At 38.2% G+C, this 25,635-nt stretch overlaps 2 protein-coding genes across 4 annotated transcripts in view; both read left to right on the top strand.

Annotated features, from left to right (window-relative positions):
- Nucleotides 1-14,701, top strand: part of LOC308693288 (uncharacterized protein) — a 38,640-nt gene extending 23,939 nt beyond the window's left edge. Inside the window, exon 4 of the mRNA XM_081370088.1 lies at nucleotides 14,639-14,701. Coding sequence (XP_081226214.1) covers nucleotides 14,639-14,654 — 16 coding nt within the window. The 3' untranslated portion in view covers nucleotides 14,655-14,701. The remainder of the gene's footprint in view (nucleotides 1-14,638) is intronic.
- The window catches only part of LOC308693264 (uncharacterized protein), a 67,533-nt gene that overhangs the window by 23,942 nt on the left and 17,956 nt on the right, over nucleotides 1-25,635 (top strand). Inside the window, exons 2-4 of one of the 3 annotated variants that reach the window (XM_081370061.1) lie at nucleotides 14,608-14,727; nucleotides 15,159-15,412; nucleotides 15,906-17,505. In XM_081370061.1, coding sequence (XP_081226187.1) covers nucleotides 15,253-15,412; nucleotides 15,906-17,505 — 1,760 coding nt within the window. In that variant the 5' untranslated portion in view covers nucleotides 14,608-14,727; nucleotides 15,159-15,252. Of the gene's footprint in view, nucleotides 1-14,607; nucleotides 14,728-14,778; nucleotides 15,413-15,905; nucleotides 17,506-25,635 lie in introns of those variants that run through there. The other 2 variants (XM_081370062.1, XM_081370060.1) reach the window with 2 other exon arrangements.

Here is a 25,635-nt window from a genome sequence, read left to right on the forward strand (position 1 = left end):
CAGACGCTCCTAAGAGCTCCGGGGGGAGGTCAAGGCCCGTGTGGGAGGGCCAGGCCCGTAGATAGGCAGGAGGCCAGGCCCATGGAGAGACCTGGGGCCTGGAGACCAGAGCAGGGCAAGAGACCATGGGGAAGCACGCGTCGTAGGCAACCAGGGTGGAACACACTTGACAGGAGACCAGGGTTGAACACACTTGGAGGGGTCCCAGGACAGAGCACACTTAGACGGAGACAAGGGCGGAGTAGACTCAAGACTGGATGTGACCAGTGGCATGGGAAGCACAGGAACAGACAGGACTAGAGGCATAGGAGGTTCAGGTGGAGATAGCACAGACAAGGTCCATGTCAGCGCCACCTCCATGGCCCTCTCAGGGTACCTACTGCCCCCCCAAAAAAATACTTGGGGAAATCCACGGGAGGAACCTCCGGGCTGTAAACGGGTTCAAGAGAAGCCTCCCGGAGCTTGAAGGATGCAGACAAGGCGAGGCGCAGAGGCGGGGCCGGCAGGGCAAGGAGTCTAGGTACGCTCATCGGAGCCTGGCGAGCCGAGCGAGTCCTCTTCCTCTTCCTCCTGTGACGGCGCGCTGTTGGAACTAATAACTCTGGATCCAGGGGAACAGACTCGTTTCACTTAACTGGACCTGACTCCATAGATTCAGCCGAACTTGACTCACTTTCCTCACTGGATTCACTTGATTCGGGACTTGATCCACTTGACTCAGGGCTAGATTCACTTGACTCAGGACTTGACTCGGGATTTGGTTCACTTGACTAGAGATTCGATTCACTTGACTCGGGATTCGGTTCACTTGACTCGGGATTCGGTACACTTGACTCGGGATTCGATTCACTTGACTCGCTTGACCCACTTGATTAACTCGACTCGGTACTTGATTCTTTCGAGTCGGCTGGCACGCGCTCAATCTCCGGTTCGGCCGGCGAAACCTCCGCTGTCTCTGGATTAGCAAATTCAACAGGACCAGTGCGGAATACGGGCTCAAAGGATCCGACACGATTAGTGGGTTTGGCAGAAACGGTATACTTGAAAGCCCCTCTGATGGTCATCAAGGGAGGATCGAACAGTTTGGTGAGATGAGGCTTTAGCGGCGTGCGGAGTGAGTGAGAGAAATCCGCCGTATACGAACCTCCCCGGAGCAGGGACAAGAGCAGTTCCTCAGGATCCTCTTCTCCTGCGGGGAGTTCAAAAGCCTCTCTGAATAGGGCGATAAACACGTCATAAGAAGGGAACGACATCCGACCTGGTTCCCAGAACGCGCCTACCCACTCCAGAGCCTTTCCAGAGAACAGTGAGCAGATGAAGGAAACGCGGTCATCATCCGAGGTGTAAAACTGGGGCTGATGATTCATATACAAGCTGCACTGCTGAATGAATCCTTCACACACCACAGGTGAGCCATTAAACTTTTCAGGAAGTGACAGACTGGGATAGTTAGATGCAGTACTCACACTGGGTTGCGGTGGAACAGGTGCAGCGGGAGCTTGGGCTTGATTAGCGGCTGTGCTTAAGCTCTGCGGAGACAAAGATTGCATAGAGTTTGCTAGTTCCTCAAGGAGAGATGTTAGTCTCGTCAGCTGTAAATGATGAGAGTCTAGCTTGGAAACTTGGGTATTGACCACGGTGGATAGATGCTGAAAGTCTGCTGGATCCTGTGGGGGCAAAGTCTTCTGTAACGTTCGGACAGAGGTGGTCGGATCCATGTGCAGCACTTTTTTTCAACTTAAACACAAGCAGACATAAACTCCGGCTTACAGTTAAACAAGGGGAAATCCAGTAACTCGTGGTGATAAAAGGCTTAGGTCGAGGCAGGCAGCACAGGTTCATAAACAGTCCAGAAAGCAGGCAAGGGTCAAGAGTCCAGGGAAACACAGAATACTAAAACAGGGAATAATGCTCAGAGATTACGCTTACAGTGTAACAAGACTTCGCAAAGGACACAGTGATCACTCAGGCTTAAATGAGGAACTCAATAACCGGTAATCAAACACAACTGAAACATAATTAAACATAATGAGTCCATGGTGAAACATAATACAGGGAGAGAGTGCCCTCCAGTGGCTCACGCGGGCACTCCACATGACAGACACTGATATGTCCATAGCAATAATTTCGATCAAAACCTAAAATATATTTATATATAACCACTGTTGTCCGGTTGTGTCTTGTGGTTTTTATGTATTAGGCTTATTTTATTTAATCAGGAAACATCTTATTTAGATTAAAATCTCTTACAAGAGCGTTCTGAAAAAAATGCGTAATTCACAGTACACAAACGGTTAATATATATCTGAGTCCCGCCTGCTTAACACACATCGCTAAACTGATTGGCTTTGTTTTTTATATCTAACTTGTGAGAGGATCTGGTGTGAAGCGGCAAATGCTCCTCCAAAGGAAAACTAGATGCGGTAAGCTAAGGAGAAATCAACAGTTCTGTGCACAAAAATGTGGGACAAATCAGTTTTTACTACTGTATTACAATCGCGGGATAAGCGGCGAACAATCGTTAGTTTGACAATCGTGAGAGAGAGAGAGCGAGAGAGAGAGAGAGAGAGACGTTTAACAACTTCATATTATATTATCACATCATCACATTTCCATAATTTATAACAATTCTTAATAACAATGAGTAATAATAACATTTTAAATTCAATATTAATTCCTTCAAATTTCAGCAATACCACTGAAACTCTAATTTATCATCATCATTCACAAAAATAAAATTTGCATTTATACACCACGTTTTTTTTTTTAAATTAGCATATCATTGTTCATTTTATAAAATTCATACTCTATTTTAACTCTGGATTCTACCAAAGATTTGAACAATTCTACTATATTAATTCTTTTCATTTCAATACTTGGCAAGTTAGACGGATGACATAGCCATGAATTATGAAAAAGTGGTTCTTCAAGACCAAAATGACTCTCTCTTTCCATCTTAAATATACTCCATGCTCTCAACACAGACTGATAGAATCCATTTATACCCAAACATTTGATTGCATTGTTAGAAATAAGGAATAATTGTCTATCAAGTCCCATTTTACTAACTGCTTGTAATACTGCTAACCCAAACATAATCCAAGGTTGTGGATCAGTGTTATACAGCAATTTTTGAGCTGATTGTAATCTCATAGCTTTCCATTTAGCAGTTAGATCAATGAGACCTTGACCACCCTCAAACACAGGTAAACTCAGTATGCCTGAATGAACCCAATGATGTCCTCCCCAGAAAAAGTTCACAAAATGTTTCTGGAGTAGCTGCAAAAGACCAGCTGGAGGGTCTAAAACAGTCAGTCGATGCCACAACATTGAAGCAGCTAAATTGTTTATCACTAAAACTCTGCCTCTACATGATAACTGTGGTTGAATCCAATTCCATCTCGTCAATCGTCCCAATATCTTTTCAACCACTCCATCCCAATTCCTTGTCATATACTGCTGAGTGCCAAAAAAGATTCCGAGGATCTTCAATCCCTCTGTGTTCCAGTGGCACTGTTGTGGAAGATGAGGTGGAACTTCTTCCCGCCACTGACCACAAAGTAATGCTTCCGTTTTGTTCCAATTTACCTTCGTTGAAGATGCTTTTTGAAACCAGTCCAGACACTTGCTCAATTGAAAAATGTCTTCTTGAGATCTTATTATGACTGTAACGTCATCAGCATAAGCAATAAGCCTTACTACAGTAGTTTCTGATATATTGGGATTGAGGACTGAAATACCTTGTAGCTTTTCTCTAAGAACTCTCAATAAAGGTTCGATGGATATTGAATACAAGAGTCCTGAGAGGCTGCATCCTTGTCTTACGCCTCTGCGCACAGGAAAAGTTCTTGTTAGTGTTCCGTTAATCTTCAACATACTAAAACATCTGTGTAAAGTATCTTGATCCATGAGATGAACTGTTCTCCAAATCCAAAAGCTGATAAGGCGTTAAAAAGGTATTCGTGGTCGACTCTGTCGAACGCCTTTTCCTGGTCAAGTGATAGAAGGCCCACATCAAGTCCATAAATCTCAGTAAAATGCAACAAATCTCGCACAAGAAAAAGGTTATCAAAAATAGAACGTCCTGGAATACAATAAGACTGGTCTTTATAAATGATCGAAGCCATAACATTTTTCAAGCGGTTTGTTAATGCCTTTGAAAGTATTTTATAATCTATCCCTAAAAGGGAGAAAGGGCGCCAGTTCTTTAAAAGTCCTAAATCTCCTTTCTTTGGCAATAACGTAATTATTGCTCTTCTGCAACTGAGAGGAAGAACTCTTGATTTTTCACATTCGAGGAACACAGAGTGCAGATCTGGTCCAATAAATGACCACAAAGCCTTGTAAAACTCGGACGTCAGTCCATCCAATCCTGGAGATCGTCCCACAGACTGCTGTTTAGCAGCCTCGCTCAACTCTTCAAGTGAAAGTGGCTTTTCTAATTGCATCTTCTCATCTTCATTCAATTTTGGAGTTCCAGTAAGAAAATAATCTGTTGCTTCAGAATCACAAGGTTCAGAACTATACAGTTCTTCATAAAAGGACAAAACTTGTGAAGCAATTTCTCTCTTATCTGTTGTCTCTCTTCCATCAGATAATTTAAGATGACTAATTAACTTCTTCTCTCGAACCTTTTTCTCCAAAGCAAAAAAGAATGATGTTGAAGAGTCCATGTTGTTAAGCTGAGTGAATCTTTTTTGTACTATTGTTCCTTGATCTCTTTCTTCATGCAAATTTTTCAGGAGAAAATTGTATTGTTCAAGCAAATCCACACTTGTTCCACCGCTTTCACTTATGAAGCTATTCAATCTCATAATTTCTTGTTCCAACTGTTCGATTTTCTTCTGAATTTCTTTTGTATTATTTTTTACGTACTGTTGGCAAAAAGACTGAATATGGATTTTCCCAATGTTCCACCACTGACTTAGGGATTTAAACTCTGTCTTTCTCTCTCTCCAAGCTCTCCAAAAGAAATCAAATAGATATACAAACGTGCGATCTCGCAACAGTGTGTTATTAAAATGCCAATAAGATTTAAAGGTATTACTCGATGTTGTAACTATAACAGAGACATAGAAATGGTCAGAAATTGGAGTAGGAACAATTTTACCATCAAAAACGTTTCCTCTTCGACATCTCTGAACATATATGTGACCCTGGATCACAAAACCAGTCTTATGTCGCACGGGTATATGTGTGGCAATAGCCAACAAAACATTGTATGGGTCAAAATTATAGATTTTTCTTTTATGCCAAAAATCATTAGGATATTAAGTAAAGATCATGTTCCATGAAGATATTTTGTAAATCTCCCACCTTAAATATATAAAACATTTATTTTTGTGAATGGATGCAGCACTATCGCCAATAGAAATGGACAACTTTAAAGGCACGTTTCTCAATATTTCGATTTTTCTGTACCCTCAGATTCCAGATTTTCAAATAGTTGTATCTCGGCCAAATATTGTCCTATCCTAACAAACCATACATCAATGGAAAGATTATGTATTCAGCTTTCAGATAATGTATAAATCTCAATTTTAATAAAATTACACATAAGACTGGTTTTGTGGTCCAAGGTCACATATTCGATCTAATCTAGCACCCGATATTGTATTGGAATTCACTTTCAACCATGTGTACTGCCTACTTTTGGGGAAAGATTCTCTCCACACATCTACAAGGGAATAAAAAGTTACTACTTTCTTAAGAGCTTCAGCAGAATTAGGATGTGGTTCGTCATGATTCCTATCAACTATATGATCAAGAGTACAAATAAAATCTCCAGCCACAATAATCAAGTTATCACGAGGAATATCAATCAATCATTGCATCCTGTAATTTCTTAAAGAATAAAACTCGTTCGTACCCAACATTAGGAGCATATACAGTACATTAATAAAGGAAAAAGACAGACCTTGCAAAATAATATCCACCCGCTGCATTCTTCCAGGAATAATTTCTATCATATTGGAAGCGTTACCCTGAACACTTTCCGATATGAGAACAGCTACTCCAGCACTTACACTGGAACCATGGCTAAGAAAAGCCTGTCCTTTCCATTCAGCCATTCTGCCTGGTTAAATACATCTGTGTGTGTTTCTTGCAAGAATATCACACTTGACTTTTTAAAAGCCAAAAATTTGAAAAGTGCACTTCTCTTTTCTTTATTACGACATCCATTTACATTTAAAGATCCGGTATTTAAGGATGTCATAATATCTTAATGCAGCAGGTGATATCTCACAACACTGTCTTTTTCCAAACGGCTACTTTTTTTTCGTATCTTGATGAATCATCTTCTTTACTTTAGTAATTATTTTTTTAATGTGATAGCGTTTTTGTCTACTAAACTCCTCAACTGTTGCATTTATCATCACATCTCTACAAGATGCTAAAAATCTTCTTAAATCTGGAAAAAACAAATCAAATTGTGGGTTCCGTACACCTTTAGTTTCATCAAGGAAAGCACTAATCTCTCTTGTAGAATATACTTTTGTTTCACAGCCACTCAATTCTGATGTGCCTGTTTGAGAATCAATGTCTCCTATTTCTAAAAAACTCCCTACACTCATCAGAATTCATCAGAATCACTATCAGACCTAGCGACACTAGAGCCGGCTGTAAATGACTGACTACAATTTTAATTTACTTCGTCTGATTTATCATCATTTTTGTCATTTGTTTCTGCATACTCCATCAGATCTTCATCTCTGTTTTTAGACTGAAAAAGTGCTTTTTGTGCTTCTATACTTTCATTTTTTTTCCCCTACAGCATTAGTACTTGTAGCGCCATCTACTGTGTCATCTACAATGTTTACGTTGTTTATCTCTACATTTCTCTCAACAGCTTCATCAATCACTTCGTGAACGGCCGCGTTATTTTCTTTAACGCCCGCATTATTTTCCTGGACCTCCGCATCATTTCCCTGAACGGCCGCGTTATTTTCCTGAACATTTTTTGGGGGAGTTGTTTGTGAACCTGCCAAAATGTTAACGTTCTGTTGTTTGGGACATGTCTGTTTCTGGTGTCCATGTTCACCACACAAAAAACACTGCATATTATCTGAAGGGATAAAGATTGTATAATCTTTACCCTCTTCTGCTATTTTTAGCACCAGATTAAGCGGTTCATTTTGCGAATTGGGTATCATATACTTAAAACGTCGGAAAGTCATGACATGCTTAAAGTTTGGATTTTTAAGACCCAACGGAATCATCTTAATCGGAGCAGTTAATTTTCCGTACCGTTCAAGAATTTCTTTCAAAGTTCCTTCTTTTATGAACGGTGGTACGTTTGAAAGTACAACTTTCTTAGAAGGATTTGACAAAGGCAATACCGGTAAAAATGTATCATTCACAACAAGTCCTTTCTCTAACAGTTCATCAACCATTGAAACTTCTTTAAGAAATATAACGAGTGCTCTGTTCATCCTTGAGGCAGATTTAATATTTAAACCACCGACCTGTTCAATGATCGCTATCAGTACGTCCTCAATTGACATGGAATCATCCGGCGTACACTTGCAACCATGGTCGAGGGTCAAGCGTGAAAAATCACTGCCTAACTCCATACCTGCGCGCAAATTGCGGTGGGTGTGTGGAGATCAGACATCAGAGGAGACGTGACCATGTGTGTGTGTGTGTGTGTGTGTGTTTGTGTATGTGTGTTTGTGTCTGTGTGTGTTTCTGTGTGTGTGTCTGTGTGTGTGTGGAGATCAGACATCAGAGAAGACGTGACCTTGACCGTGACCGTGTGTGTGTGTGTGTGTGTGTGTGTGTGTGTGTGTGTGTGTGTGTTTGTGTGTGTGTGTGTGTTTATGTGTGTGTGTGTGTGTGTGGAGATCAGACATCAGAGGAAACATGACTGTGTGTGTGTGTGAGTTTCTGTCTGTGTGTGTGTGTGTGTGTGTGTGTGTGTGTGTGTGTGTGTGTGTGTGTGTGTGAAATTAGGTAGAAAGTAAGGTAGAACAGTTAAGGCGGGCATACACTGTGCGATTTTCGTCCGATTTTGAGCCGAATTCTGACTCGTGCAACTCTTTTTCGGGTCGGGCCGATTTTCAGCTTTGTCGTGCGTCGTTTGTCGTGCAGTGTTCGTGCAGTGTACAGGGGGAAAAGAGAGGCGATTAACCTCTCACGACCGGCAATCGGATGGTCGGATGAATTTCAGGCATGTTAGAAATTTTGGTCGCTCCTCGTGACTATATCGCACAGTTGAAGCAGAGCTACGAACCGATTGCCCTAAACTCAGTGTTTTTTCCCTCACTGCGCCTGCGCGAAAACAATTTCATCTGCAGCAAAAAAAAAAAAAAAAAACCTAACCCTAACGAAAAAAGGGAGATCTTTAAGTTCTGTAGTTCAAAGCTATTACTGTTGCTTACCTCCAGTTCGTGTTGCAAAATGGATTAACCATTACCCACTTCTTCTAAGCCACCTGCGATGTACACTTTGCCTCTTTTATTATTAAAAAAATGTTTGGAAATAAAGCTGTTTTTAATTTTCATTGATGAATTATTGCAGTGTTCGGACACATATTATAGACTGTTAATAATTAATTATATGTATAATTCATTGTAATCGACCTAAATGTTTTAGACAATTTTTAATGAGGAGAAGTAAAGCTTCTATGTAGGCTAATATTTTATTATCCTCACAGCGCGTTAGTTATGCGGTGATGCGCTATGAAATTGTTGCGTGGCTATGTAATTATAATAGCCTATCAGTTTAATAATAAAAGTAGCCTTCCCTAATAATAATAATAATAATACAAGCCTACTAATAATTTAATATATAAATTGGAAATGCTAAATCTTCTTGATATTGATAGCTGATGCTTGTTTTGACAATATCTCTGGATAGGCTACATGATATCGTCCATAGGCGCAACCCGGCACGAGGATTTATCGCGCTGATTCGCGCATATTTCACACGTATAGTGTGAGCAGTCAAGTCGCAGCTCGACGTTCGGACCGTACAGTGTGAGCACATAAATCCTGAGCTTTGGCTTTACATCGCATGCGATCTACTCGTTCAGTGTGAGTAGGTTCCTTGCTGAAATCGCACAGACATCGCACAGTGTATGCTCGCCTTTAGACTATGTGTATTAGTATGTAGATACAGTGGGTTATCCTACCGGTCACTATTGTTGCCGTTGACATGTTCAGGGCTCTCAAGTTTTACCAAAAGCTTGGAGTGAGATCACATGCGGTTAGGGGAGGAGCCCAAATGGAGCCCCGCCCCCATATGTCCCCGCCCCCCCAATTTGACCCATTGTTCATAATTAACCAGCCCAAATTGAAATTATAATTGGTAAATCTGATAAATGACAGAGCAATTCATCACATCAAATATACTCTTTAATGTTATATTTCAAAATTACAAATAAGTTATACAAAAATTACAAAAATATAACAAATTGCTCCAAACAGTTTGAAAAAACAACCATTTTTGCATTTTGAATGTGTCTAGTCAAAATGGTATAATTATTTATTGTGTGGTGCATGGGACATTGTGAACAAATGACATATTAGAGTATTATTGTGTGTGTGTGTGTGTGTGTGTGTGTGTGTGTGTGTGTGTGTGTGTGTGTGTGTGTGTGTGTACACAAGAGTACACACTCCAGCTTATGAAATGTGTTTTGTGTTTGAAAAATATAAAATGCAATGGCAATGATTAATGTATGTTTTGACAGGATATAAAATATTACCCAGAGCACTCTGCTTTAATACATGTAGCCTTAATGTAACTAGAAAGACTATTAATACAGTATAATATATAATTTAAAATAAAATCAAATAAACAAATTTAAATGTATTTAAAATAAAATGAAGAAATACATCTTCATTCCTTCCCATACCCACTAACATTCCCTTAGTTTAAGAAAACGTAAGCTAGCCAAACTGAGCCAAAGCTTCTGGCCTGGTTGCAAAGTAGTTGTAGAGTTTTTGACTGCATCAATAATTATGTAAACGATGGGCTATATATTAAATGTTCTAGCCTAAAAATGTAAGACGAGCTTTCTTCCAACTTACCTTCTCCATCACGACGTGTGTTCACGCGATGTTGTTGGTTACCTAGTAACGAACGTACGGTGGCCGAGAATGTTCCGTCAACTTCCGTGTGTTCGCGCATCTGTGTTGCCTTGTAACGAACGCAATTTGGCCGAGATACGTGCTGCTGGCGGCAGGAAACTTCACTTTGTGTGCCTGCACCTGGTATATAACATTATATATAAATCAACTTGGACAACTTGGTTGACATTGCCTTTTCAGCGTGAGAAATACACGGTGTGGCGTGTGAGCGTTTGAACTGGTTGAATTGCGTGTGTCTCACGCCCAATGCGTGAGACTTGAGAGCCCTGCATGTTTGTGAGTTCTATTAACACATTAAACAAAGTTGAGTAATTGCAAATGCATATATCAATACTACCACCTTAAACATGATGTGTACCAAAAATCTATGTCCTATCTTTATGTTAACATACTTGACCACCCTTTTCTTTGGGAGCTTTCTTGCTGCCATCCTCTTCTCTTGGCGCAAACAGTAAGTAAACGGCTCTGGTCATGTGACAATTTACAGTAAACATGCGACACTGCACATATTTCATTGAGACCCTTTATTATTTCAATATCTGCTGGAAATGCATTGATAGATCATTCAGTAACATTTTTATAGCCTTAGAAATGAAACATTTTTTACTGTCACTATTGTGACCGGTGGGTGTGTGTATGTGTGTAACACTACATTATAGGGGCAAAATGTCACCACAAAGATGACAATAGAAAAAGTTTTCTGTGATAGGCAGGGTTAGTGTAGGGGGATATAATATACTGTTTGTACAGTATAAAATCATTATGTCTGTAAAAAGTCCCCATAAAACATAAAAACACAACATTGATTGGTCTTGTTGAAATGAGAGGAATGTTTGATGAAGTTGAAACCCTTGTCATCCCAGTCTCATCAGCTGAGGCTGAAATAAGTTTCAGTGCTCTTAGGACACTGAAAACATGGCTCAGAACAATGGCACAAGTGACACTTAACAGTATTGCTGTGTGTCATGTCCAACAGTACAAACTGGACATTATTGATGTGAAACAAATGCCAACAGTTAATTTCTGTAAGTTCACTTTTAAATGAAAATTCTGTCATCATTTACTCTCCCTCAAGTAATTTCAAACCTGTATGCATTTCTTTCTTCTGCTGAACACAAAAGAAGATATTTTGAAGAATGTCGGTAACCAGTATTGAGGGTTTTTTTCTACTATGGAAGTCAATGGGGTCCATCAACTGTCTGGTTACCGACATTCTTCAAAATATCTTCTTTTGTGTTCAGAAGAAGAAAGAAATTCATACAGGTTTAAAACAACTTAAAGGGACAATAAGTAAGAATTTCTCCCATCTAGCGGTGAAATTGTATTTTGCATTCAAACGAATAGCGCTCTACAGCGCCTCACTTTTAAAAGTGCATGTTGCATCTACGGTAGCCGTTATGTACCAAAAAGCTAAGCTTCTAGCACTTCATCGAGTTTTCCTTCGGGTGAACTGGTTTGTTATTTCAAACAAACTGCAACTTGACACAACGAACAAACGAATGTTAGTTTTGATCAAACAAAACTTACAACCTTGTTTTTAGGACCTTCTCTACTTTACTCAATAGATGCTATTCATCAAAGAGCCTGTTTAACTTTTAACTATAAATGTTATACTGTCTATAAACAAATAAAGTATACAACCAAGCAATGAAAAGCTTGTAATTAAGACAGTAACATTGACTTACCTGTCGAGAAGAAAACAGGAAACTTCAGCGTCTCTTTTGAAAGCTTTCTCCTGCATTAGCTGTCCTGACATTAACCCTTGTTTTTTGTAATCTCCGATCACGTTTCCTTTTACGGTCTATTATGGACTTTTTCGATGACGATGACTCCTTATCCTGTGACTCATATGTATTAATGAACGGTGTATAAATAACCGTACAGTGCAGCCTTTTAAACTTGCCGCGACAGTGACAAGCATAGACATGATGTCTATGGTGACAAGCACCACTCTCTGCTCTGATCCTCCGCTTCTGTTGACTTCAGTCACGTGACGCGGGCTCTGAACGAAACGCGTTGTGGAAACGCGTTGGCCTAGTACTTTTTGTCCCTCTCTGCTATTATAGTTTTTCAAGATGGCGGAACTCAGTGCCGGCCCGAGCCTTTTGGGGGCCCTAAGCAGAATTTGATTTGGGGGCCCCCTCCCACCACGCGGAGTCACCTGTGCTTGACGATTATTGACACAATGTCACTCTATAATGTTACATTATAAATTAATACAATGAGGTTATGTATTAATACAAAATAAATAGCTACTTAATAAAAAATAGATACTTAAATAAAAATGTTTTAACTTTTTCTTTAATCTTTTACTAACTCTTTGAAACTTCTGAAAACAAACTGTCAAAAAACATATTAAAAAAAAATTATTTGCAAAATATCCTCCAACGTTTTGCAACCCTTTGCAGTTTGAATGATGTCTTATATGAACATGACGGAGTATGTGTTTATGTTTCCACTGTTCGATCGCGTCCGCGCCTCACACACACACACACACACACACACACACACACACACACACACACACACACACACACACACACACACACAACATAGGCTATTCCAGCACTGCAATCTTGACATTGCAGCCTGTTCGTTATAGCCGTAATAAAAAATAATAATAAAATTGTCAAACTAACATATAAAAATTACACTGCTCTTTTTAAATAGTCAGTAGTAGCCTACAATTCGTACCATTCAGTGCTGTGTAGCCTAAGCACCGCTCCACTGTGATGTTTCCAAGCACATTTTTGCGCATGTGAAGAGAATGATTTTTTCCCTCGATATTGGAACGTGGGTGAAGTACAAAGAAGCCTATAATAAATAATAGTTTACCATCCAAATCCATCGCGAATGTTGAAATATTTTGATTCTAATGAGAGAGATCCGCTTTCACTTTCGCTTTAAATTATTTCGTTTTGGCTTGTTTATAGTTATTTTTTTATTCTTGTTCTGTTCTGAATATCATTAAATTTAAAGGATAAATCATTGATCAAATCAAATTTGTGTGAAATGGCTTAACATTAGGCTACCGTGACTTTGCGCACGAATTTTCTATGCACGCGAGGTTATGCGCATATGACTCAAACACTGGCAGACACAGCAGCAGTTGTAGGCAGGTATATTGATCATGAAATCAGAATTTTCTTGTCTTGAATTATTAATCCATTCATTAATTTATGTCACTTGTTTAATTTAATAAGGCCTAATATGTAAAAAAAAAAAAAAAACTCGCTTGGGGGCCCCCTGGTGGCGAGGGGGCCCCAAGCAGCCGCTTAGTTCGCTTATGCCTCGGGCCGGCCCTGGCGGAACTACATGGAAGCCTCCGTGGACCTACCCGTCCCATGTATATAAAGATAATAAATTCTTCGTTTATGAGGATTAGTCAGATCATTGGCATAGGTATTTGTACACCATTGAGGACATATGTATGATTAAAAATATTGCTTTTAGATAATAAAATACCTAAAAAGCTACTTATTGTCCCTTTAAGGGAGAGTGATGACAACATTTTTCATTTTTGGGTGAACCATCCCTTTAATGACAGATGCAGCTCAGCTTCAGGGGATGTCCCCATCCCCACCAATTTCAAAATCTAACCTACTAGTTTGCTACTGGTAAATTTGTGAATCTGCGTGGCCCTCATTGGCTGCGGGGTGTCCCGTATGCGCGTGCTGGAGACCGATGACGTCACCGCTCGCTCGCGCCGTCTCTTCCCTCATTCAGTTTCAGCGTCGAGTCTTCTGAGGTGAGGAGAGCAGTTTACGGTATTTCTCATATTAACACTCCATCAAACACACTTTATACAGTTTGATTAAGCGACAGGCTCATTTCTGCATTGTTTTCATCGATCACAGCGATACTTGTGCGTCTTTTCTGGCGTCTTCCTACTGAAATAAACATTTAGTGCAGCAGCAGCGAGCATGAGGAGAATGTGTGGAGTTCATTCAGACCTGAGCGATTTTGTGTTCGTTTGTGTGATTGTCTCGATGTTTGTGTGAGAACTGTTACTAAAAGTCAAGTTAAAGTTTGAGATCTGTGAGGGGAATTGATGGGAATCGACCCCGAGTGTTGCTGTTGCCATTTTCATGTTTACCTTTATTTCTTTGTCAACATTTGGCAGTTTACATTTACTTATTAAAATGTAGCCTATGTCTATTCTAACTCTTGATTGCCCTGTATGGGTAATGAACGTGGGAAATTTATATAGATCAATACTATTAATGAAGTTTGACACAGGGAACGTTACATTTTTCTTTATTTTTAAGAGTTTATGATCATTGTCAGTTTCTGTATACAAATGTTAATGGTGGAATTATTATTATTATTAATTAATTATTTCAATTAGTTTTTATAAAGTCAAACTATATTTAGATGCACATTCACATGTTTTGATATTGTAATTATTTGCCTGTAGAGGTTCATAAATATGTTATCTATTTAATTATTTTGTTTTATTATTGATAAATTATCCATGTCATATTGTGAAAAATAACAGTACTGTCTTTCAATGTAGCTGTTTTACAGGCTTTTTGTGTTCCTAAAAGCAAACACTCTAAATAAAATGAGATGATCTGCTGATGATCCTGAATGGTATTTGCAACGCCAAGGTCATGGGTTCGATTCCCAGGGAAAGGTAGAACTGATAAGAATGTAAATGTGTACCTTAAAATACAATGCAATCGCTTTGGATAAAAGTGTCTGCCAAATGCATAAATGTAAATTTGTAAATTAATAGCTTGTTGAATGAGTGTCGATAGTCTGAGGCTCATCAGTATTAACAGATCTGCTGAAAACACTCTTTATTTCATGACAATAGTTCCTGTTTTCACCTCATTTATTATGTTGATGTCTTCAGATCTCATGTAAATTGACATTTAAAGCTCATTTCATTGGTGTGAATAGACTGAGGGTATTTGTTTGTTACTGTAGCCTATGTTTATTTCTGCACATTCAACTGTTTTTCTTAACATTATTTATATTCGGAAGAATTTATGTTTATATATTCTGTTGTTCATGAGCATAAAAACAAACTCAGTAACTTTTATATATTTTGGATTTTGGCAGATCAACTCCTTGCATTACAATTCATCATCAGTGAAGCTCCTCCCAGTGCAGTCACATGGTCAGTGAAGCTCCCCCCACAGCAATTCTCCAATAAATGCTGGAATATTCCCATCAGCTACAAGTGAAGAGGAGCATCAGAGCATCAGGAAGAGCTGAAATCTCGGAGGCTGAGTTTATTAAAGAGGACAGTGAGAACATGAGTGATCCAGAACCCTGCAGAATGAAACACACTGAAGATCCTGAAGAACAAAGAGGTTGGTGTTTATTGTTCATTCATTCAAGCATTTCTTCTTTATTTTACATTTATTTTATATATGGTTTATAATTTGTAACAGTGTTACCAGAATTTTGTGCGTATTTTTTTTACAAACATGTATAACAAATAATAATCATTCCAAAATTTAAAAAATTATAATCTACTCCGCTTTACTGCAAACCTTTGTGTTCTTTCTTACAGTGTAATTCACTTGATCTTGTATTTCTTGTGTCCCACTGTCACATGTGTGAAAACATGGGATTTGTGCCGATTATTTAAAAAAAATAATAACTGGAAGATAAGTGTACCTCATTCATGGAAAGTTTCAGGGATGTTTAATTAATTTATAAAAAGACAAATTATTGTAATATTTTATTGCAGTTGTCTGTTACATCTGGGATTTTTTGTTTATCTCCATTAACTCCATATTTCTCTTTTTGAATTATTTTGATTATTTAGAAAATTTGAAAATGAGTTTTCTTTCATTTCAGACTTGATGGAAGTGAAGGAGGAGGAGAGTGAAGAACTGAGTAAAGTGAAGGAGGAGAGTGAAGAACTGAGTGAAGTGAAGGAGAGTAAAGAACTGATGAAAGTGGAGGAGGAGAGTGAAGAACTGAGTGAAGCGAAGGAGGAGAGTGAAGAACTGAGTGAAGTGAAGGAGGAGAGTGAAGAACTGAGTGAAGTGAAGGAGGAGAGTGAAGAACTGAGTGAAGTAGAGGAGAAACATCATGTCAAACCTGGAGAAAAACCTTTGAGTCGCTCAAAGACAAAAAAGACATTTTTAAAGAAAAGAAGAGCCAATAAATCTTTCACCTGCACTCAGTGTGGAAAGAGTTTCACAAACACGCATCATCTTGAGATTCACATGAGAATCCATACTGGAGAGAAGCCGTTCACATGTGATCAATGTGGGAATAGTTTCAGTCAATCATCATCCCTTAATGCTCACATGAGGATCCACACCGGAGAGAAGCCGTTCACATGCAATCAATGCGGCAAACATTTTCTTAGTGGATCAAACCTGAAGAAACACCTGACAGTTCATATGAAGGAGAAGCCACATTCATGTTCTCTATGTGGAAAGAGTTTTTCACGGCTGCAATATTTACAAACGCATCAGAAAACTCATACTGGTGTGAGAGAGTACATGTGCTTTGTGTGTGAGAAGACTTTTACTGCAGCAAACTGTTTAAAACTGCATCAGAGAATTCACACTGGAGAAAAACCTTACAAGTGTTCACACTGTGACAAGAGATTCAGTGTGTCATCACATCTGAAAACACATGAGAGGATCCACACTGGAGAAAAACCTTACAAGTGTTCACACTGTGACAAGAGATTCAGTCGGTCATCACATCTGAAAACACATGAGAGGATCCACACTGGAGAAAAACCGTACAAGTGTTCACACTGTGACAAGAGATTCAGTCGGTCATCATCTCTGAAAACACATGAGAGGATCCACACTGGAGAAAAACCTTACACATGTTCACACTGTGACAAGAGATTCAGAGACTCATCATCTCTGAAAACACATGAGAGGATCCACACTGGAGAAAAACCTTACAAGTGTTCACACTGTGACAAGAGATTCAGTCTGTCATCAGATCTGAAAACACATGAGAGGGTCCACACTGGAGAAAAACCTTACAAGTGTTCACACTGTGACAAGAGATGCAGTCAGTTAGTAAATCTGAAAACACATGAGAGGATCCACACTGGAGAAAACCTCTACAAGTGTTCACACTGTGACAAGAGATTCAGTCTGTCATCAGATCTGAAAACACATGAGAGGATCCACACTGGAGAAAAACCTTACAAGTGTTCACACTGTGACAAGAGATTCAGTCTGTCATCAGATCTGAAAACACATGAGAGGATCCACACTGGAGAAAAACCTTACAAGTGTTCACACTGTGACAAGAGATTCAATCAGTCATCAAATCTGAAAACACATGAGAGGATCCACACTGGAGAGAAGCCGCACACGTGTGATCAGTGTGGAAAGAGTTTCTCTATTAAAAGTCACCTGAAGCGACACATGAAGATCCATGCAGTGGAGAAACCACATCACCACAGTCTGATATCACAGTAAGTAGTTCATCTTTATGTACTGAGCAACAAAAGCTGCTTTTCCACCTTCGGAAAAGGTTCCAGTTGTGTTTCCACTTGAGCCTGGTACGGTACGGCATAATTACAAACTTGGCTAACCGTGCCGAACCGTGATGGTTGAATGTGTGTCGTGACTTCGCAACTCAGGATTGGTCACTTGTCTGTTGCCTGGTTACCAGTTTCTCTGTTGCTGGCTAAGTGACATAAAAGCAATTTTCGACGTAAACACAAAATTGTAATATCATTAAAAGAAACCACATGGTTCCTGTGCTCACCAACCATGTTATTTTCCAGATGCGTTTTGTCCATAGGAATGTTTTTCACTGCTGTAAATTGACATGATTGAGCATACACGATTAATCTATAATTAGCTTGGTTGTGGATTATTTTCATGATCGATTTAATCTATTAGTTCTTGCAGCCCTAGTTAATTAAAGTTTGTATTGATCATTCAATTCAATTCAATTCAAATTTATTTGTATAGCGCTTTTCACATTACACATTGTTTCAAAGTAGCTTTACAGAAAGTGCATTTCATAAATGTACAAAGGAAATTAAAGTTAGTTAATCATGTATTAATTTAGGGCATAACATTGCTGGCGTTGAGTCGTCTCTTCACAGGCGTTGAGTCGTCTCTTCACGGGTGTTGGTGCATCTGAAGACTCCATGAGAGGCTGGATACAAACTAGCGTCCCGAGATAACAACAGTAAAAAAGCAGATGGGAAATAATTAGCATAGCTGCTGTTCATAATATTAATGCATTTGATCTGATTTAGCTGTAGTATAAAAGGTAATCATTATGTGAATGCTTGGCTAAAGAGATGTGTCTTTAATCTAGTTTTAAACTGGGACAGCGAGTCTGATCCTCGAACAATATCAAGGAAGGCTATTCCAGAGTTTAGGAGCTAAATGTGAAAACGCCCTCCCTTCTTTAGTGGACTTAGATATCCTAGGAATGACCAGAAGCCCCGAATTTAGTGATCTTAAAGAGCGCGATGGATTGTAGGGCGATAGAAGATCCATTAAATACACTGGAGCTAAACCATTTAGGGCTTTATAGGTCAGTAGCAATACTTTGTAATTGATACGGAACTTAATAGGTAACCAATGTAGAGATGATAAAATTTGTGTTATATGATCATATTTCCTTGACCTAGTGAGAACTCTGGCGGCTGCATTTTGGACTAACTGTAGCTTGTTTATTGAGGATGCAGGACAACCAGCTAATAAAGCATTACAGTAATCTAGTCTCGAGGTCATGAATGCATGAACTAACTTTTCTGCATCAGAAACAGATAGCATGTTACGTAGCTTAGCAATGTTTCTAAGGTGGAAAAAGGCTGTTCTTGTAACATATGAAATATGATTTTTGAAAGACAAGTTGCGGTCTAGTATAACACCCAGGTCTTTGCCTGTAGTGGATAAAGTAACAGGACATCCTTCTCAATTAAAGTTTTGTGGGCAGTTTTTTGGACCAATAAGTAATACGTCCGTTTATCTGAATTTAATAGTAGAAAATTACATGTCATCCAGTATTTTATATCTTTAACACACACTGTCAATTTAGATAATTTAGCGTTTTCATCTGGTCGTGGAGAAATATGTAATTGAGTGTCATCAGCATAACAGTGGAAACTAATTCCATGTTTTCTTATAATATTACCAAGTGGCAGCATATATATTGAGAATAGCAGAGGGCCTAACTTCTGCTTCTCATTCTGAAGAAAGACCATTTAACTGTGATCAGTGCGGTAAACAGTTTCACTGAGCTTCAGTCCTGAAGAAACACCTGAAGATTCACACAAAGGAGAAGATTCATTAGTAATATTATAGCAGAAAAGATACGGCGGTGTGTGTTTCAGTGCTGAAGTCCTTTACTACAGAAGAGGAACTGAAAGACCACCAGAAAATTCACACTGGAAAAACCTTTGTAGGCAAAGTTCAGGGAAATGAAGAAGAGGCCATAACACTTTTAAGAGAGACATGAATCTGATATTAATTAATTCGTTTACATTGTTTTTCATTTGAACATCTTCTCTTCCACTTCTACCATGCAAATACAATATATACTTTCATGTATCTTTGAAACGACACTTTTCTTCTCTTCTTCTCTTGACATTATTTGGCTCTAAGTCAGTAAAGAGAGAGATCTGTCTTATTTGCTTTCACTTTTAATTAATGTTTGTATTTGCTTCATATAATTATTGATTAAACTCTTTACTCATTTTCTCAACATCTCGTTGTTATTGTCCATTTACTTATTTTCTGCAGATTCTGCTTTAATCAGGAATAATTTTAGTTCTGAACGTCATGAAGTATCCTGATATTATTGCTTTTTGAGCTTTCCATGTTTTAATTTTCTCAATATAGCTTTTAAAATGCCTAACTAAATTATCTTTGACCGCACACATGACTGACACTGAATGAGATTGCTGTCTGTCTACATTATTAACAGTTTCACCCTTGATATCCAGTATCATATACATTTCAAAGAGTTTGTTCTGGTCAGTTTGATGTATCATTCACACCATGAGGCTTCATGAAGTTAGAACAATTACTATGAACTTAAACAACACCAGGCCCGGCTCCAGCTTTGAGATGTAGGGTGGGCCAATTTTTTCAGAGTAACAAAACTTTATTTTGTAACTAAAAAGGCAGGTCTTGATATTTGCTGGGCTCAACAAAAAAGGAGCTTTTCTACAGGTTCATTCTGGTTCAGATTTTTACTTGCCCTGCAAACATTTTCACTGGCCCATCACAAAAAAAAAGTTCATGTTTGTGACATCCAAATCTGACATTAAGACATAAAGTAAAACATAATAGTTTTTTTTAATAAATATAAAGACAAGTAAACAGTTCAAGTAAAAATAACAAATTGCAAACAATAGCACAAATATAAATAGAATCAGGGCAGGACTGAGGGGTCTGGGGCCTCTGGGCTTTAGTTTATGTTTGGGCCCTACATATGCTACAAATGACCTTAACCCTTCAAGGTCTAAGGGGTTTTAAGTCTGCCTGGCACTATGTTGATATTTTGACTTCTGGAAGGGTCAATTTTCATAGCAGAGTGAAGAAAGTCATATTTCTGGATTCTATGCGCTGATTTCACGCAGCCGCCATTTTTAAATCGAAAGTGAGGCTCCGGTGGGAAAAACCCTGGAAAAACCCCGGAAGTAAATATGACATCTTTGGAAACAAAGATGAATTTCTCAAGGTGAACGCATACCTTCACTCTAGGGGTCAAACAACTAAAAATCAAGTCAGGAATCTTGGTGTGACACTAGAGTCAGACCTTAGTTTCAGTAGTCATGTCAAAGCAATAACTAAATCAGCATACTATCATCTGAAAAATATTGCAAGAATTAGATGCTTTGTTTCCAGACAAGACTTAGAAAAACTTGTGCATGCTTTCATCACCAGCAGGGTGGATTATTGTAATGGACTCCTCACTGGCCTTCCCAAAAACACCATAAGACCGTTGCAGCTCATACAGAACGCTGCCGGCAAGATTCTGAGCAGAACCAGAAAATATGAACATATCACACCAGTCCTCAGGTCTTTACACTGGCTCCCAGTTAAATTTAGGATTGATTTTAAAGTATTATTACTGGTATATAAATCATTCAATGGCCTAGGACCTCAATACATTGCAGATATGCTCACTGAATATAAACCCAACAGATCACTCAGATCACTAGGATCATATCAGCTAGAAATACCAAGGGTTCACTCTAAGCACGGCGAGTCCGCTTTTAGCTATTATGCCAGCCGCAGCTGGAACCAGCTTCCAGAGGAGATCAGACGTGCTCCTACTGTAGTCACTTTCAAATCCAGACTCAAAATACTTCTGTTTAGCTATGCATTTAATGAATGAGCACTGTGCCAATGCTCGTCCGACTATCTGTACTGTACTGTATTTTATTTTTTATTTTTCTATACTGTTTTAATTATTCTTATTTATTTTTATTATTTTTATTTCTTCTATGTAAAGCACTTTGAATTGCCATTGTGTATGAAATGTGCTATATAAATAAACTTGCCTTGACTTGCCTAAAGATAAACAACAATGCCTTTGGACTACCAACCTGAAGCTGCTGCCGCGAATTACACTTTTGGATGTTAATATCCAATATAGGATATGTATATAGTTCATTCCTGCTTCTTTTTTTAGATATTAAAGATATTATTTATAAATGAATTTCACTGTATATAGTCTAAAGTATGAAAGAAATGTATGTACAGTTTTAGAATTGACACAACATCATTAAACACAACAATACGCCATCGCATTCACGACTCTCCTGTGATTAAAGGCGACACTTCCGGTTTTCTTCCCACTGGAGCGTTGCTTTCGATTTCAAAATAACGGCTGCGTGAAAGCATATAGACTCAAGCTACAAGGTGGATGCCTTGACAATTCACTTCTTGAGTCACTTGTATGTGTTCTGATGTGATATATCACCAAGAAATACAAAAACGGAAATTCAAATTCTTTTTTTTTTATTATATAAAAAGAGTAGTGGTGGGCCGTTATCGGCGTTAACGCAGCGACTCTTATCGCGCGATAAAAAAAATATCGCCGTTAATCTATTCTCCAAGTTGGGTTGTGAGCTGGCTCAAGCTACACAAGCTATGATGACGCAATCTACCCGCGGCCGCGAGGAACACCCGGCTGCAACGCATCATATTCGTCTTCATCTTAAGTAAACACGGCTGAAAGTTAAAGCTGGTGTAAAAGATCGGTGCAACATTCATTATTTGGACTTGGTTCGGATTTAAGCCGTCCGACGTAGACTGTGTGATGTAACAGTTCGGTAAGTTAACACACGACTAATCCGTTCTACCACCTCAAATTCAAAATGAAACATATCACTGAATACCAGCGCGCGCGTATTATTCCCAATACACTGTAAAAAAGAATACATTGATTTTATTAATATCTAATTAATAAAAATGAGGCAACAGATTACAAGCAATATTATTAATTAAATTTAACAAATTAGAATTGAGTAATAATTAATCAAATGAATTCCTTAAAAGTTAACCATTTAAAATGAGTAAAATTTACAAAATATCTTTTATTGCCAACATTGAAGACACCTGATGTTAACAAGCAGAATCACTGAAGGAGAAAACCATAATTAAAGTTACCATTGTGGAGATCAGTGTGTGTTTTAGTTGGGCTCTTGACCCTTAAATTATTAACTTTAAGTTTCGTTTGGCTGCTGTACCAGATGACCAAAGAGAAAAGGTGATCTGATGGTGGTTGTGTTTTAACATAATCATTAATTAACAATCATTTGACCTGAATCACTGAACTCATATAGAGTCCAATTTATGAGTTAAGTTAACTTTTTTTAACTATAGCAGTATAAAATTTTTAGCCTTTTCAATGAAATCTAAATGATTAAATCAATAATAAAAAATAAATAAATAAATAAAAATATAAATAAATAAATATAAATATATATATATATAAAAATATATATATATAAATAAATAAATATATATATATATATATATATATATATATATATATATATATATATATACACTGTAAAAAATTTGCTGTAGTTTTGCAGCTGTTTGCCAGTAACTTACTGTAGATTTAAATTTATGTTATTTACTGGCAACAGTTTGTTCAAAGTTAAATGAATATTAAACATTAACAAGTCTTTGTCTTTAAAGAATACAATTATAAAATAACAATCTAATGCAAAGCATTCTAGGAACCAGAAATCTTCATCAACCTTTTTCTGTTTTTTTTTTTCCTTCAGATTTTGGTTCCCAGAATGCTTTGCATGAGGATGCTATTTTAGTTTTATTCTGTAAAGATAAAGACTTGTTAATGTTTAATGTTCATTTAATTTTGAACAAATTGTTGCCAGTAAATAACATAAATTTAAATCTACAGTAAGTTACTGGCAAGTAGCTGCCAGTAATACTGTAATTTCTACATATTTTTCTAACAGTGTATATATATATATATATATATATATATATATATATATATATATATATATATATACAGTGGGTATAGAAAAGAATCACCCCCCTTTAAAATAATCACATTTTGTTGCTTTGCAGCCTGAAATGAAAACGGACAAAAACTATTTTTGTTTTATTCAGCTGTATTTACAACTTATAACATCCAAGTGAAAGATATAATACCAACTTGTCAGAATTTTTTTTTACAAATTAAAAAACAGAATCACTGAGTTGGAAAAAGAATCACCCCCCTCCTAAAAATGACTTGTAAACCCAACCAGGTGTAGTTAATCACCTTCTCAATAGCACACAAAGCCAATTGACTTTCAACAGTGATCAGCTGTGGTCATTTTGATTAGCTCAGCATGAAACAAGCTTTTCCTGAAGCATTTCAGTCATTGGTAGTGCAACTGAAGAAAACAATCAACTATGGGTGGCAAGGCATTGTCAAAAGATCTCCGGGATAAAGTTGTGGACAGGCACAAGTCAGGAGATGGATACAAAAAAAATTTCAAAGGCTTTATCAGTGCCTAGAAGCACAGTGAAGTCTATTATTAAGAAGTGGAAGGTATTTGGTACAACACAGACCCTACCTGGGTCAGGACGTCGCTCCAAACTGGATGAAAGGGCCAGGAGGAAACTGGTCAGAGAGGCTACCAAGAGGCCTACAGCAACTCTGAAGCAGTTGCAGGAATTCATGACAAAAAGTGGTCATTGTGTGCATGTGACAACAATATCACAAATTCTCCACAAATGTGGCTTGTATGGAAGGGTTGCAAGAAAAAAGCCATTCCTCAAGAAAGGCCACATGCAGTCACGACTGAGCTTTGCCAAAACGCACCTTGAAGATTCTAAGGCCACGTGGAAAAAGGTGTTATGGTCAGATGAGACTAAAATTGAATTATTTGGCCTCAACGCCAAACGATATGTCTGGCGAAAATCCAATACTGCTCACCATCCAAATAACACTATTCCTACAGTAAAGCATGGAGGTGGTAATATCATGTTATGGGTTTGTTTCTCTGCAGCAGGGACTGGAGCACTTGTCAGGATAGAAGGAAAAATGGATGGGGCAAAATGCTGTCAAATTCTTGAGGAAAATCTGCTGCTCTCAGCCAGAAAGTTGTCAACGGGAAGAAGATTTACCTTCCAACATGACAATGACCCAAAGCACACAGCAAAACTGACCACACAGTGGTTGAAGGAGAAAAAGGTGAATGTCCTTGCATGGCCTAGTCAGAGCCCAGACTTAAACCCCATTGAAAATCTGTGGAATGACTTGAAGACAGCAGTCCACAAACGGTCACCATCAAATTTAACTGAACTTGAGCAGTTCTGCAAAGAAGAGTGGTCAAATATTGCAACGTCTAGATGTGCAAAGTTAATAGAGACATATCCCAACAGACTAAAGGCTGTAATTAAAGCAAAAGGTGGTTCAACAAAATACTGAAACAAGGGGGTGATCCTTTTTCCAACTCAGTGATTTTTATTTTTTATTTTTTTTATTTTTTTCTGACATGTTGGTGTTATATCTTTCACTTGGATGTTATAAGTTACACTGAGTAAATACAGCTGAATGAAACAAAAACTGTGTCTGTCTTCATTTCTGTCATGATTCTGCCTTCCTGTCTGATTTTCCCTGGTCTTGAGGCAGGATCATGACAGGCCCATGTTTTATGTGCAAGCACATGGCCATTTGTTTGGGCCATGTGCTTGTGTTGTCTCGTTCTCTTGCCCCGCCTCCTTGTTATCCTCGTTTTGTCATTATTGCTTTACCCTTGTCACCTGTTTCCCTCATTAGTTTCTCCCCATTTAATCCCCTGGTGTTTGCTGTCCTGTGCTCGTTCATTGCTTTACCCTTGTCACCTGTTTCCCTCATTAGTTTCTCCCCATTTAATCCCCTGGTGTTTGCTGTCCTGTGCTCGTTCATTGTTATATCTTATGTGATACCTGATGTGATATCAACCTGTGAGTACTGTGTCCAGAGAAAAGTCTTGTCTGAGTTTGATCCTGTCTTAGCTGTTAGTTTATTGTTCAGTTTTTTGTTTGAGGTTTAGTCTTGTCTTGTTAGTCTAGTATAGTTGGTCCTGTCTTGTTTTGCCCCCTCGTGGGTTTTGTTT

This window comes from Scardinius erythrophthalmus (genome assembly GCF_964197995.2).
Source record: "Scardinius erythrophthalmus genome assembly, chromosome: 1".
NCBI classification, from domain to species: Eukaryota; Metazoa; Chordata; class Actinopteri; order Cypriniformes; family Leuciscidae; genus Scardinius; species Scardinius erythrophthalmus.